This window comes from Anser anser (assembly GCF_964211835.1).
Source record: "Anser anser genome assembly, chromosome: 6".
In the NCBI taxonomy this organism is placed as follows: domain Eukaryota; kingdom Metazoa; phylum Chordata; class Aves; order Anseriformes; family Anatidae; genus Anser; species Anser anser.
The window spans coordinates 20,698,238-20,711,474 of NC_139726.1; the positions used below are offsets into that span (position 1 = coordinate 20,698,238).

General features: G+C 38.2%; 1 protein-coding gene and 1 long non-coding RNA gene across 2 annotated transcripts in view; one reads left to right on the top strand and one right to left on the bottom strand.

Moving 5' to 3' along the window:
* Positions 1–2,336: 2,336 nt before the first annotated feature.
* The window catches only part of LOC310901857 (uncharacterized protein), a 39,739-nt gene continuing 28,838 nt past the window's right edge, over positions 2,337–13,237 (top strand). The window contains exons 1-7 of the mRNA XM_083842373.1: positions 2,337–2,360; positions 7,550–7,640; positions 8,531–8,708; positions 9,480–10,048; positions 10,240–10,335; positions 11,651–11,671; positions 13,152–13,211. Coding sequence (XP_083698499.1) covers positions 2,353–2,360; positions 7,550–7,640; positions 8,531–8,708; positions 9,480–10,048; positions 10,240–10,335; positions 11,651–11,671; positions 13,152–13,211 — 1,023 coding nt within the window. The 5' untranslated portion in view covers positions 2,337–2,352. The remainder of the gene's footprint in view (positions 2,361–7,549; positions 7,641–8,530; positions 8,709–9,479; positions 10,049–10,239; positions 10,336–11,650; positions 11,672–13,151; positions 13,212–13,237) is intronic.
* LOC310901882 lies at positions 6,033–13,141 on the bottom strand. Its single transcript, XR_014586265.1, has 4 exons — positions 12,878–13,141; positions 9,262–9,399; positions 7,860–8,072; positions 6,033–6,193 (listed from the first exon to the last, which is right to left on the bottom strand). It is a non-coding gene; the product is annotated as an uncharacterized lncRNA (long non-coding RNA).

Sequence of the window (13,237 nt, forward strand, 5' to 3'; positions counted from 1 at the left end):
AGTAACAACGGAACATAGAAAGGGCACAAAAAAGCAGGTTACCAAGAGAATTATCTTTATAGCACAAGCCACATGATATTATTCTGAGCCTATAGTATTAGGGCCCATGATTTATAATGCAAAATCTGGTGAGCTATTGTTGAAAAGATGCCTTGTTCACCAGCAGCACAGGATAGTATTGCAGTAGCACCTATCCATTTGCATAATAGCTGCAGCCAAGTCAGTCAGATCATCTGCTGAAACACAAACCACTTTGAACAAGTCTTTCAGAGTACCAGTAGTTCTTGACAGAATTTTTTTTCTGTTGTTCCTTAAAAGGACCAAAGAAGCACTTAATGTGCAGATTTATAAAATACTAGCAATCACAGCAGACTAGAATCTACAGTTTGGTGTCCATACCACCTGTATCTGGGGCAAAATGTTACTTTTACTTTACATAAACTGAGTAAGAAGCTTGCTACTAATACCAGCAAAGCTGTAACAGATCCTTTATGCATAGAAGCTATTCTTTCCTGCATTGACTCCTTGTCTGTAGCCACCAGTGACTGATAACCTACAGGAGAGGGGCTATTACCCAGAAGCACACACACCTGGAAAGGTGCAAGGCCACATAACTATGAGCTCATTAAAGTAGAAGTGTTCTCAAAGGTGTTTCTTTTGTCCTTTCTGTTCTTGGATTAATGTGCACAGCTGAAAGCTTCTTACCACTATTCCACATTCATTTAGTGATTACATGCAAACATAACCAAGATAGTTTTGAACCTCTGGGTCATTTTACTCAGTAGCCAAACATTCCCATCTTCCATAAGAATACAAATGATTGATATTTCCAAGGCACCTTGTAACTGCTCTCCTACTAACCCCTAGACAGCTTTGGAAAACGGAAACATCCTACTCTCCTCTTTCAGTGTTCAAGAAGACCTCCCACAGCCTGAACTGGGGCAAGATTCCTCTCAGAGTGATGCTCTACTTATTTGCACAAAAAATATCTAAGAAAGTACTTGGAAAAAATGATGATTTTTTTTCCCTACCTCTACACTTCAAAGATAAAGCAGCAGAGTTTCACTATGAGGCAAGGAAATGAGTTTAGTAAATACCGTTCAGAATACAGTTGACCTTAACTATTCACATGGCAAGTGGAGTATCTGAAGCCATACTAACCCTCACACTTCTTAGTATCTTGTATCTTTCTAATCATGAAAGAGAAGTTGAAGATAAGACTTCTTTTTCTTGGAGTTGTGTTTGCATACATTATTTAAGGTTTGGCTTAAGTACTAGTAAAATCACAATACCCCATTTTTAAATTTCACTTACACCATCATTTTCATGTTTCTATGTATTATTAAAAAAAAGAGGATATATCATTTTACCACAAGGAAGAGCCTTATCAATATCTTCTTAAGTGTATGGTACTAACAAATCTACAACTTGCTCAATACATTTATTTGAATTCAAGAGCTTCAGCATGGATAGCTACAAACCTAACAAATATAAATTTAAAAAAAAACTTACTGAAAATAAGAATATTTTTGACACAAACCCCATCATCATTAATATCTTGATACCTACAGTAGTCCTCAGATCCAGAAATAGAGATCTACTCAGGTTTTTGCTAGGCTAGATTCCAAAGATTACAGCATAAATACATTTAAGCTGGTAGCTGTTTAAAGAGAATTATTAGCATTTTCAGTATGTCTAGTCTCGCCTAAAAAAAAAAATACCTTTCTTCACTTCAAAAATCCTTGCTATACTTGCACACAAAGTGTTACAGCTCTTTTGTTAATATTTTAAAATATTTACTTACTTGTCTGCCAGCCTCCTTCAGCTTCATGTTGCTGATTGTATTCCTTCACTCCTGCTGAGGATCTTACAGTCCTATCAGTTATTTATGTAACTTAGCAAGTCAACTCTACAATAATAACCAAGTCCCAACTACAGAAAGCCGTTTTGTTCCTCACATGGTTTATCTCTGCTCCTAAGAACATCTTCCCCTCAGGGTACAGAGCCTTCTGCTTCCTGAGCTTGAGAGTCCTTCACAGGTAAGAGCCCTCAGCAGACAAACCATGTGTACGCCGAGATGCTGCAGCAGTTTCAGCTGTGCTTAGACTCTGCTTGGGCAGCAGCAGGCAATCAGGCTTCAATTTTAAAACTCGTTGTTGCTGCTTAGGTCTAGCTACCAGCATGGAGCCAGCATAGCAGGCCACAACCTCTAACACCCCAGAAGCAGCACTGCCAATGATGCTTCCCAGCATGCTGGTGCAGGTTAACGTGTACCTTGGGGGTCATGCTGTCAGTCAGGCACCCTGACAGATGGCAGAAATGGGCTGATACCTCACGAAGGGCAACAAGGGGATGAGTAGGTGGGCAGGGCTGGTGGGGAGTGGGGGCTACCAAGGTGCACAAAGCACACTGGTGGCTCGGAGGGCTGCTGGGCCTGCAAGGCTGTTGCAATGGGTGCAGAGGGTCTAATGCATATGTTTATAAGTATTTTTAAATAAAAGCCACATAACAAAAGATGCAAATTATGGCATTTATAAGAGTTTAGGGTTATACTGACAATAAGAGTTATAAGATAAATATTTGTCTTTTTATAATGCTATAGATAATCACCTCTCTGAAAGGCAAAACCTATTCCCAATGCTAAAAGGATTCCAACTTTAGAAGTGTATAGAACTTGCCTTTTTCTGCCAACTCTATCATTTTCATTTGCAACATACTCTATGTACAGTAACATGCTTTAACTTGCTAAGCGTTTTTCCAGCGGAGTAATTCTTTTTCCAATTGTCAGATAATGTCTTCTCTAAATGTGCTAAGTGTGATTAAAGCAGCTGCTTTGTACTGAAACTCTATGAAAACATGAGCTTCCACCCCAAAAAATGTAAATACTGCATTAAAAAAGGGATAGTGTAAAAGAGTTTGGTATGGCTAGCTACAGGTATCACACTGTTGAATATAAGGCAGGTGGAAGAAAATATTTGTGCAAAATATACTTTACAATAAGAAGTAACAAATGCAACAGCAAATCCAACATAATTACTTGTCTAAGTACTTCTTCATCGGTACCGACACAGAAGATCAAATATTTTAAGATTCCATTTAGTTTCCATTTTAAGAGTATTCTTGATCTGGTTAGATGTTCAGTATTATTAAATGAATAGTCAAATATTCAGTATGTTAAAAACATATCAATACTGTTTTATGTATATTCTTTCATGGCTTTGTTAGGCTGAATGCTACAAACTTTGAAAATAACTTGCTTACATATACATGTATTTACTTATTCAGGCTGTAAGGTGGAAAATATCTCAGAAAATTTGCAAAACAAAATCTAACATTGATATTACACACAGATTATGCTCATAGTAAGCTTTTGGTAATAATATACAAAGATAAAATGGGAAAGTACTGAAGACAGCCTCCCTCCTTCTATGCCTCATTACAGCTGTATGTTTTCCAGCTGTACCTCCTGAAAAACTGCAGAAGAACTATATTAAAAGAAGGAGGAAACAGGGAGATGAATTCATACCAGCTGCAAAAGAAAAGGCTGTGTTTATCAGACTAATCCCAAAGAGTCGTTAGAATTTGTTGGTAGCTACACAGAGAGTAGCTCCTTGACATCAAAAAACCTTGCTTACAGCATTTTCTCTGACAAGTTCAAATGAAAACACAATACAGCCTACTTGCCCAAATCTTTCACACTTCATGCTCAATATTTGTACTAAAAAGGAAAGATAAATCCTGGCTTCACTAGAAGCAATAGTTCTGCCACTACCTTCACATATGCCAGGATTTCATAATAGGTTTTTATAAGGCTGTGCCATGAAGACATAATTTTTCATAGAGAAAAACCAGCTTTTGTCACAAATATATGTCCAAATTATTTTTCTTAAACTGCAGCCACAACAGTTTGCAACTTCAACTCAATTTGTCATGACTTAATGTACTGAATCTTGAGCTGTCAAATTCACTAAAACACATTTTGCAATTAGAAGGAAAAACATGGGCATCCATTTTATCTTTCTTCAGATGCAACCTTCAGCAAAGTTAGTTTTGATTTTTTTTAATTTTCTTTTTCAACTACTCTGAGTATTTGAACTTTTGAACTATTTTTCCTAAAATTCATGCTTGTGATGCAACTTACAGGACTGTGAGCTACATTCTTTATAACCTTGATATTTAATAATAGAATTCAAAATATTGTAAATGGTATGCTTTTGTTATTTCACTAGTTCAAGTCAGGTAGCTTTCTGTGTTTTTTGGTTTTTTTTCTAAACACAGTGGTCATGTACTTACGTGTAAAATACAATGAAATAAATACTCTTGGAATACCACTACAGCATGATACATAGGTTAAATGGTCAAGACTATCTTGAGGCCATGAAACACTAGAAGAAGACTGTGTGAAACGTGCATATTTTTAACAGTTCACAGCAGATGAGATATGTGCATTATTCACACTGAAGTGGCAAAAAAGTTGAAATATATTTCAGAAACATCATGTCAAGCTCTTGACAAGAATGGGGACAAAGATGGGACAAAAAACTACCATCAGGGCAGAGGAAAAAGGAAACATTCTGTCTGCTTCGTGTTGCTCTCAAAAACTAGCCTCCCTGGTGGTTGAATATTCCTTTAGTGTATGGAAATACTCATATGGTATTTTGCTAACTGTGCTGGCTCATGGTTACTTCTGTCTCCAGTGCTGTTGCAGGCCTGTTGACAGCTGAAGAAGAATGAGTCAGGGCAATGTCACATTTTAGTGATGTGATACCACGGTAGAAGACATTAGCTAGTCCAGCTTAACAGAAACAACAAAGGCTTTCTCAAAAATGTTCTGGATTTTGCTGACCAGTAGATTAAGTGGTCACAGTAGAGCTAGACAAGGCTGTAAGAGCCATACCTGCTTACAGGGAGAAGGAACAGATGGAAGCAATAGAGCCAGGTAAGAAGTCTGGAAGACTCAAGCTTGCTGCTACTTTTGTCCATTGGAAGTGACAGTGAGGACTGTTGCTGGTGCAAGAGGCCACACTATACACAGCAACTGGCATCTCTTAGCCCCAGCTGTTCATTCAGTGTCCCTTCAAAATGACCGCACAACCTCATGGAGCCCTGAAGCTGTCACCACCCATATACAATGGTAACAGCAGACAAAAATAGGCATAACATCACTTTGGTCTCCTTTCTTGATAGTGTTAAATATACTCACTTGTGGAAAGAGTGTATCTTTCCTCATTATGTCTTTCATCATGGCTCTAAAATTATAAGGAATTTCTTTTGATTTAATATAGCCTATTTAGCTGTTTTTAAATAGCTCTTATATACCTCTTTATTCTTTGACAAAATGGTTATGCCTCACTTCCCAGATTGAAATACTAAGATCAAAGAGGTGACAAGTCTTGGATTTCAAACAGTAATGGAAAAAATCCAAAGATCTGAGTATGTAGCAATAATATCTGTGACTTCAGCTTCAGTTGATGCAACTGTAAAGTAGCCTTTATATTCATTTCTTTCGAGTCCTGCAAAGATTAACAATCTTAGTGCCAACTACTGCCATTTTGCTGGAAGTTTTTGTGAGCTGAGGTAGCTTAGCCCAATTCAGTCAACTAAGTATGCAAATCTGTAATGCCATCTCAAAAAAAGAGAGGTCAAATCATGTCAGGGAATAGAAATATACTTAATTGCATGCTGAAGCATCCAATGTCTAAGTTCTTCAAGATAAAATACGAAACTTTCATCTTTCCAAAAATATTGAACTGGATGCTCATAAAATTCTAGCAATAAATCTATAACATTTAAATGACAGCATGAAAGTCCTAATCATAGCTTTTAAGACATTTATTTTATTTAAAAAATATTTTTGGTGTCATGCCATGAAAATGTCAAATTGGTAAACGTTAAACTTGTTAGAATTTGTAGTATATGAGGCAAAAAAGCTTACTGTTCATTTTTGGTTTTAAGAGTTATCTCGGGTTATCATCAATGCACCCATACTTTACATTGGCATTATTTAGGTTTTGACGGAACGTCACCACAAGTATAGTGCAGGTATTGAGAACATACAACTTCAAAAGACTGCAAGTCGAGAAGTGTACTATATGGTAAATTACATACCTGGAATTCTGGACAGGATAATGCCATGTATCCTACACAACTAGCTATAAAATGTGGAGGCCCCAGTAAGCTTTTAAAGTTGCACCTGGCCAAAAAAAAAAAAGTTGTCCTCAGGGTGAACATCATTCGTAAATAAAAGGAAATATCCTGAAGCCAAGAACTTGCTACAAAACATACAAGCAGAATAGTTATTTAATTAAGAAATTATTTGCCAGCTATGTTTTAAGGTAGGAATTAGCAGTGAAAATGAAAGAATGACAATGTTTTGCTTATGGGAGGCACACAATCCCAACCATAGTTAACATGCTTTTTCTTGCTAGAATTAGATTTTTTCTCAGTAAGGTTTAAGGGCTATGTGAGATTTATTATATTTCAGTGAAACACCATATTATTTGTATTCCCTACAGGGCATAAAAATGTTTTTTAATTTCTTGCCTAAACCAAAATCTAAATGTGTCAGCAGAAGCAAGGGAAATCCCCTTAGCCTCTTTGCTTGTGACTGTCACAATGTGGGCTGAGCCGATGAACTCTTAAAAAGGAAAGGAAGACTCTGGTTAGCACTGGGTCCTCTTTGTGTGTATACAGGTGGAAAATTATGGGTCCAAAAGACACAAAAAAAATGTATTTCTGTGGAGAAGAGCTACTTGTTTAGTAGATTTATTTATAACATAAAAGCTTTCTGAGGATATTTGAAGAATTAGGTGACAAGCTGCAATCACTGGTAGAAGAGAGTGCCTTCAGGATCCACAGCCACCTAGCTTAGTTTTACAAAGGACCATACTGTGTGTCAGAGTCCTTGGTCTCTATTAGAGTTTTTGGAAGGTGTGGCAGACAAGCCTGGAGAAACTGTACAGCTTTCTAATTGGTCTGTCTTTTTTGACTTTGTCATGCTGGGTATTCTCACCAGTAACTGACATTTCACTTGGCCCAGTCCATGGGACATTGCAAATCTTTCTATTACAGAAGTGACAGGAATCCCTCTTTATAAGGAGATTCACGTAGGTCTGAAAGTGGCATGGACCACTGTGATGATGTTGAAAACACAACACCTGGTATCAAAAGCTGCTTTGCCAAAGCATGACAGATGCACAGAAGTATGGGAGGGAAAGGTGTGCGGTGGTGGTGGGAGAAAAGAGTGAATGTGAGTAGGCTGGTGGGTAGGGAAGTGTGTTGGGGTGCAAACAGTCCTCGTCCATACATGTGCAGGTATGCATGAAAACTTGTATGAGGAAATGGTGGGGGGGAGGGTGGAGGAGGAGGGGCATGGGGTGTAAACCAGGGATACATATGCATAGCCTGGAGAGGTGTGGGTGGGTGCCTAGAAGGGGGAGTAAGAATTACTGTGACTCCCCTTTCTCCTTGCCTTTACTGGCCCCTCCTTACGTATGACATCAGTTCTCACAGGAGCTTGCAAACCTACTTCTCCCTCCTTTCCTCACAGAGCGCCCAGCACAGGCAGGACAGCACCACTGCCAGCAAGCCGAGGGCGGCATCCTGCATCTCCGCAGAGCCTCTTGGTTAGGAGCATCAAGGTAAGGACCCCTCTGTCCTCTCTGTGTTCGTGGGCACCACAAATCCTGCCCTAACCAGCAGGAAATGAAAAGCCCTGCAGACCCAGCTGTGCTACGGACTTTTCTTAGACGCTCAGGTCCTGGCGGGTTTATTCTTGACACTGAGCTGCCCTTTTGCTATGTACTGTGCTGACCTGGAAGAGCTTGCAGGGAGAGGTCAGTGAGGCAGTACTGACTTACCGGTCTGTGAGCTCTGGGTGTGCCTGTGAGCCCAGGACAAACAGCTCAGTCGCTGCAGAAGGAAGAAGTCCTGTCTATAGGTAGCTCTTAATCCTGGGCTCAGCACTCTGGGGCCCCAGGGTTGCACAGTAGGTACATTCATGTCTGGACAGCAACCTCAGGCCATGACTGTTCCTCTGTAGGATGGCTGAGACCCTCAGTGGTAGAGGGTTCCTGAGTAGAGAGAATGGAAAAACTTGAGTTTGCCTCTGTTATTCCTTCTCCTTTCTGTGCCAACCCTGGGCAAAGCAAGTTCAAAAAACATCCCTGTGAAGTTCACTTGGGGTTCACTCTGCATCCACATGGGCACAGCCAAGGTTACAGTTTCTGAGAAGTGCTAGTTTTACAAACGCTACCAGGCAGCAAGAGAGAAAACTGGAATATGTATATGAAATGTCTGCCTCTCAAGTGCTCTAAGTATATGCACTATGCCTGAAAATCACTTCAATATGTCTCTGCTTATTATTTATTACATATTTTGGAGAAGCTCTTACCTAAAGAAAATAAAACCCAGCTCATTTTTAGGGAATATTTGAAAAAACAGCCTATTAAGCAACTTGTCGAAGCAAAACTGAACTTTTATTGTCTGTGTACTGCTGAGCTACTACTGTATTATTATTTATGTTGTTTAGGAAACAGAAACCAAACAAATTATGTTCTTCAGACTCTGGTGGCTTTTGTGGATACTTGAACAACATCAATTTTTAGCAGAAAATCTCAGAGAAGAAAAAAGTTATGGACTGAGAAGACCCAAACCTAAACACATTCTATCAAATACTGTAGAAAAATATCCCAGCCCAAGTGATCAAGGTGAGTATTATCATTTTAAAATAGGTGTTGTTCTTTTCCTTGATTCATTTACTCAGGACTATGTGGCTAACTCACCCTCTAACATACTACTTATAATCAGCCAGACTCACCTCATTCTAGGTTTTCACTTGATTTTTGTACTTCAATCTTTTTGCTCTTTTCCTCTCCCTCCCCTTTTGTGTATTTTATAAGAGGAGATTACTTGTTTTTGCTTTGTTTTGTTTTTTAATATGGTTGGTAGCATGTTATTGTAATTATTTCTTTTGTAACTGCATTTCTATCAGAGTAATACATCAGTAGTTCAGAAAATTATTACTCTCCAGTGTACACCAGTGCAGATCCTGCTCTTGGAATTTTTTATGTCACTATATGTGAGTGTCAGGGATGGAAACCTACCTCTGTAAATCACGTTCCAATGTCTCATTCAATAATACTCATTTTCGTGAGTAAGATCCCTCCCATCTTTCCAGCCCCAATCCTGCTACCCAGCATGAGGACAGATCGAATGTATAAACACCACTGCAACATTCCACATTCCATGACATTACCTCACCTTTAGATTCTTATTCCCAGGGCATCTGCTCTGGAGCAAATTCCTCAGCCTCTATATGCTCTACCTTCACAAGGGTCTCACTCTTGGAATCACAGATGTTTTCTTAAACTTCCACAGCTGAACTCCTGCTTTTGAAGCCTAAAATACACACAAAGGTAAGGATATAAGGAGATTTAGTATGAAAACACTCCATTCACCTTCCTACCTTTTTATTCTAGATGAAGACTGCATTCTGGAAATTGCTTTTTTACTGGACAGCTCCGAGAGTGCTAAGGATTATAATCACGAACAGCAGAAAAAATTTGTACTGGAAACAGTAGACAGAATGAAAGGTCTGCAGCTTAGTTCTGGACGGACCCTTAGCTGGAGGATGGCCTTACTCCAGTACAGCAGCACTGTTTTCATAGAACAAACTTTCCGTAATTGGAAAGGTCCTGAAGTGTTCAAATCCCACATTGCTCCAATCACCTACATAGGTCATGGTACCTACACAACTTATGCTATTACTAACCTCACACAACTCTACATGACTGAAGGGACTCCAGGTAGCGTGAAACTAGCCGTGCTCTTCACCGATGGAGTCGACCATCCAAGAAACCCAGATATTTTTGCAGCTACAGCTGATGCTAAACACCAAGGAATTGTATTGTTCACAATGGGAATGACCAGAGTGGCTGACGAGGTTAGCAATGCTGCCAAGCTCCGGCTCCTGGCCAGTATCCCAGCATCCAGGTTCGTTTTCAACCTTCAGGACAAAGGAACTGTGGAGAAGGTTCTCAAAGAAATGGTATGTACAGAGAAATATTTACAAATGGCTAGAGGAACATGAAAAAAACTCTTACTCCCAATATCTTGAAATGCTTATGCTATTAAAGCATTATAAACTATTTTTACATACTGAAGTAGCCCGCTAATATACACTTATTAATAAAACCATTGTGTCAAAGTGTAGTTTTCCTTTCTCTCCTCTTTGTTCAGGTTGCCAGCCAAAATACTGAACCTGGAACTGAATTAGACTCAAGGAGACCTGTTGTGAAGTTATTTTTATCAGGTTTTTTTCTCCTCTTAAGAAAGGTATTCTAAAGCTCCTTTCTTAAAACAATGAATTTTGACATCCTAATGCTTTCTTCTGTGACAAGCAGGAATGTGACGTTGTATCAAAAAAGATGCAACTCTTGCAGAAGTGAAAATAAATTGTAGACCTTATGTCAATTCAGATCAAATCTGAACTTGATCATAGACGTGAATTTTCATGGAAAACGTACCCCATATTTAAGAGGAAATGTGTAAATTGAGCTTGAAGTTTTGCTTGGGTGCCTCTTTTTTGTGTGTAAGCTTGATTTATAAAAAACATTCCTTGCCAAGTGTGGAGAACAGTGCCATGCTCTAGCCTAGGCTACTATAAATCTGGTGACAGAAGCTGTGGATAAGTCCTGATTTGACCATACATAAAGAAAATATGAGTAACAACCAGGAGACTTTAGTAGTGAAACCAACAGCTGAGTGATCTCATACAGGCCTAGAGCTTGCATACAATCTGGCCTTCCTGCCTGTCTTTCACTTTGACAGCCTGCCATTCTGCACTGGATTCCCTGCATATCACCCTTCCTATCTTCTCTGCTATTACCATTACTATTCTGTAACACAGCAACCACCCCTCAAGTGACTAAGCACACTTTATCAAATCTGTTTTAATGACGTCTGTTTTAAATAATTGTTTTGGCATAATTTTATGTGCATATATGTGGATTTTAGATATTTGTATTACATTGCCATTCCTCACCACGTTTATGTACTCTCAAGGGACCACATCAGTTGTGAAAGGCTGGAGGAATGCATTACGTGTGGGTGTTTCAGCTGTACAGATTTTATAAAAAACAACAGACCTAATTTGATGATGACTGTCAAAGAGAAATATGCTGAAAGTCAAATCTTTTCTAAGCTATTACTGTTCACGTTTTGTACACACACAGTTAGGCACAATCAGAAGAGCATCTGATGTTTTCTCAAGTGTAGAATATGTACCATTCACTCATACTAGGGGGCTGCTGCTATTCAGCACTTTGGAAACAGCACAGTCCCTGAGTGTGTTGTTCCCATATACCTAGCTAACTGTTGTTTCAGGTCTGTTTACCACTGTAATTGTAGCAAGCTATGGCTGGACAAAGAGTGGGTGATTTGTGCAGTCAACAACCTATAATAGGAAATGAAATTATTAAAATTAATTTTTTCTCATTAATTAAAACTTAATTAATGTTACTTAATATGTTATTTGCTTAATTTAATTAACTGCTGAAAGAATTATTTTTTATATCTATCATTGTTCTTCCTGTAGAGCTGGATTATGACATTAAGTTTCTAATGTTGTTTCCAATATCTGTCCTCATAGAAAGATCTGTCTGAGGAAGCGGTAAGTATTTTTTCCCATACAGCACTCCTGCTTAGTATGTTCCCATAGACATTTACTATTATATTAAACATAAAATTCAAGAAAGCTGTTAGTATGGTGGGTTAGTAATATATGGACTCCAATGGAATTGTCCTCAAGTAAAACTACATGCTTTTGTATTTGCACAACAGAGCTTTAATTTGCTATCCTTAATTCATTTACTTTTTCTCCTTATTCTCAAAGTTGAGAAAGAACAATGTGTGAGTATTAAGGTTAGTGAGAATTTGCTGATATATCTCAGAAAGCCATCCAACAAACTCAGTGGATAAGAAAACATGACATTGAGTTGAATGTGGTGCAGCTCTAGCCCTTAATGACCTTCCTATGATAAAGAGTTAAAGAAAAGGAAGAAATTGGAATAAAGTTCCACCACTGCACTTTTCCAGTTTCTCCACACTGTGTCACCCTGTCTGTAGGCACTGGTAGGTCTGGCTTCCATTTTGTGGTAAAATAAAATTAACTTTTCTTTTAAACATTTTAGTCCTACTTAAGTTATAGTCATCTCAGGGAAAGACCATTCTGATGAGCAGCCCAAGGAAACTTTTATATATTTTAAGTGTTTGTCACCTTGAAGCATTTTAATTTTCACTGTTGTGTTGATTTTTCTCCTTCAAAATAAATAAGTAGCATGCCATTCAGTGTTACCCTTGGAAGACACATTACTAAGCACTGGGATATTTAGACAAGAATGGTGTTTAAGCCCTTCACTACCAGATGCCTCCAAACTGAGTGGATGTTTAAGAAATTATAAAACCAAAAATAAAAACAACATTCTCTATTCTTCTGCCAAAAAATACCCCAGAAGCTGTACACATTCTGTATTATATAACAGATTAAAAAAAAATCACAGATAAAAATCATGTAACTATGTACCACAATATTTGACTGGAGCACATGACCGCAGAGATGAAAGAAAAAGAAAAAATAAAATAAAAAAAATAAAAACTATTACAATGAACAGCATTAACTAGAAAAAAATATCCATCCATTACATCTTTCATTTATAAATCAATCTGGAGATAGACTATCATTTATTCTACATGCAGTGGAATAAAGGTAAAAAGAGTAATAGATGTTTTCTTACTGCATTGTCTTGGCTATCTCTACACAGACTACTAATCAAAACAGACCAATAATCACAGACACTCATCATACTAATAAACTGACCTTGTGAGGAGTTTGGAGGTAAAGCCATTATCAAGATGACTGAAATTTCAGGAGTAGGAATAATATGGATTTTTGGCTGGAGCACAGAGGCCACATTCTTCGTGACTGGTAAACTGATGGCTAAAAACTTTCTGTAAAACATGTAAATATAACAGGTTTCTGATCATTTCTGGTGCATTCACAGTAGCTATTCAGGAATTTATAAGTAATGTTCAAGTGTTTTTTCTCTCTTTATTAAAACGTACTGATTTGGATTTACTATTTTCATTCAAAGTGTCCACAGGCTGCCATATGTAACTGTGAAAAGGGGGAGAGAGGTCTTCCTGGCCCTGCTGTAAGTAGCTGTCATTTCTCATTTTC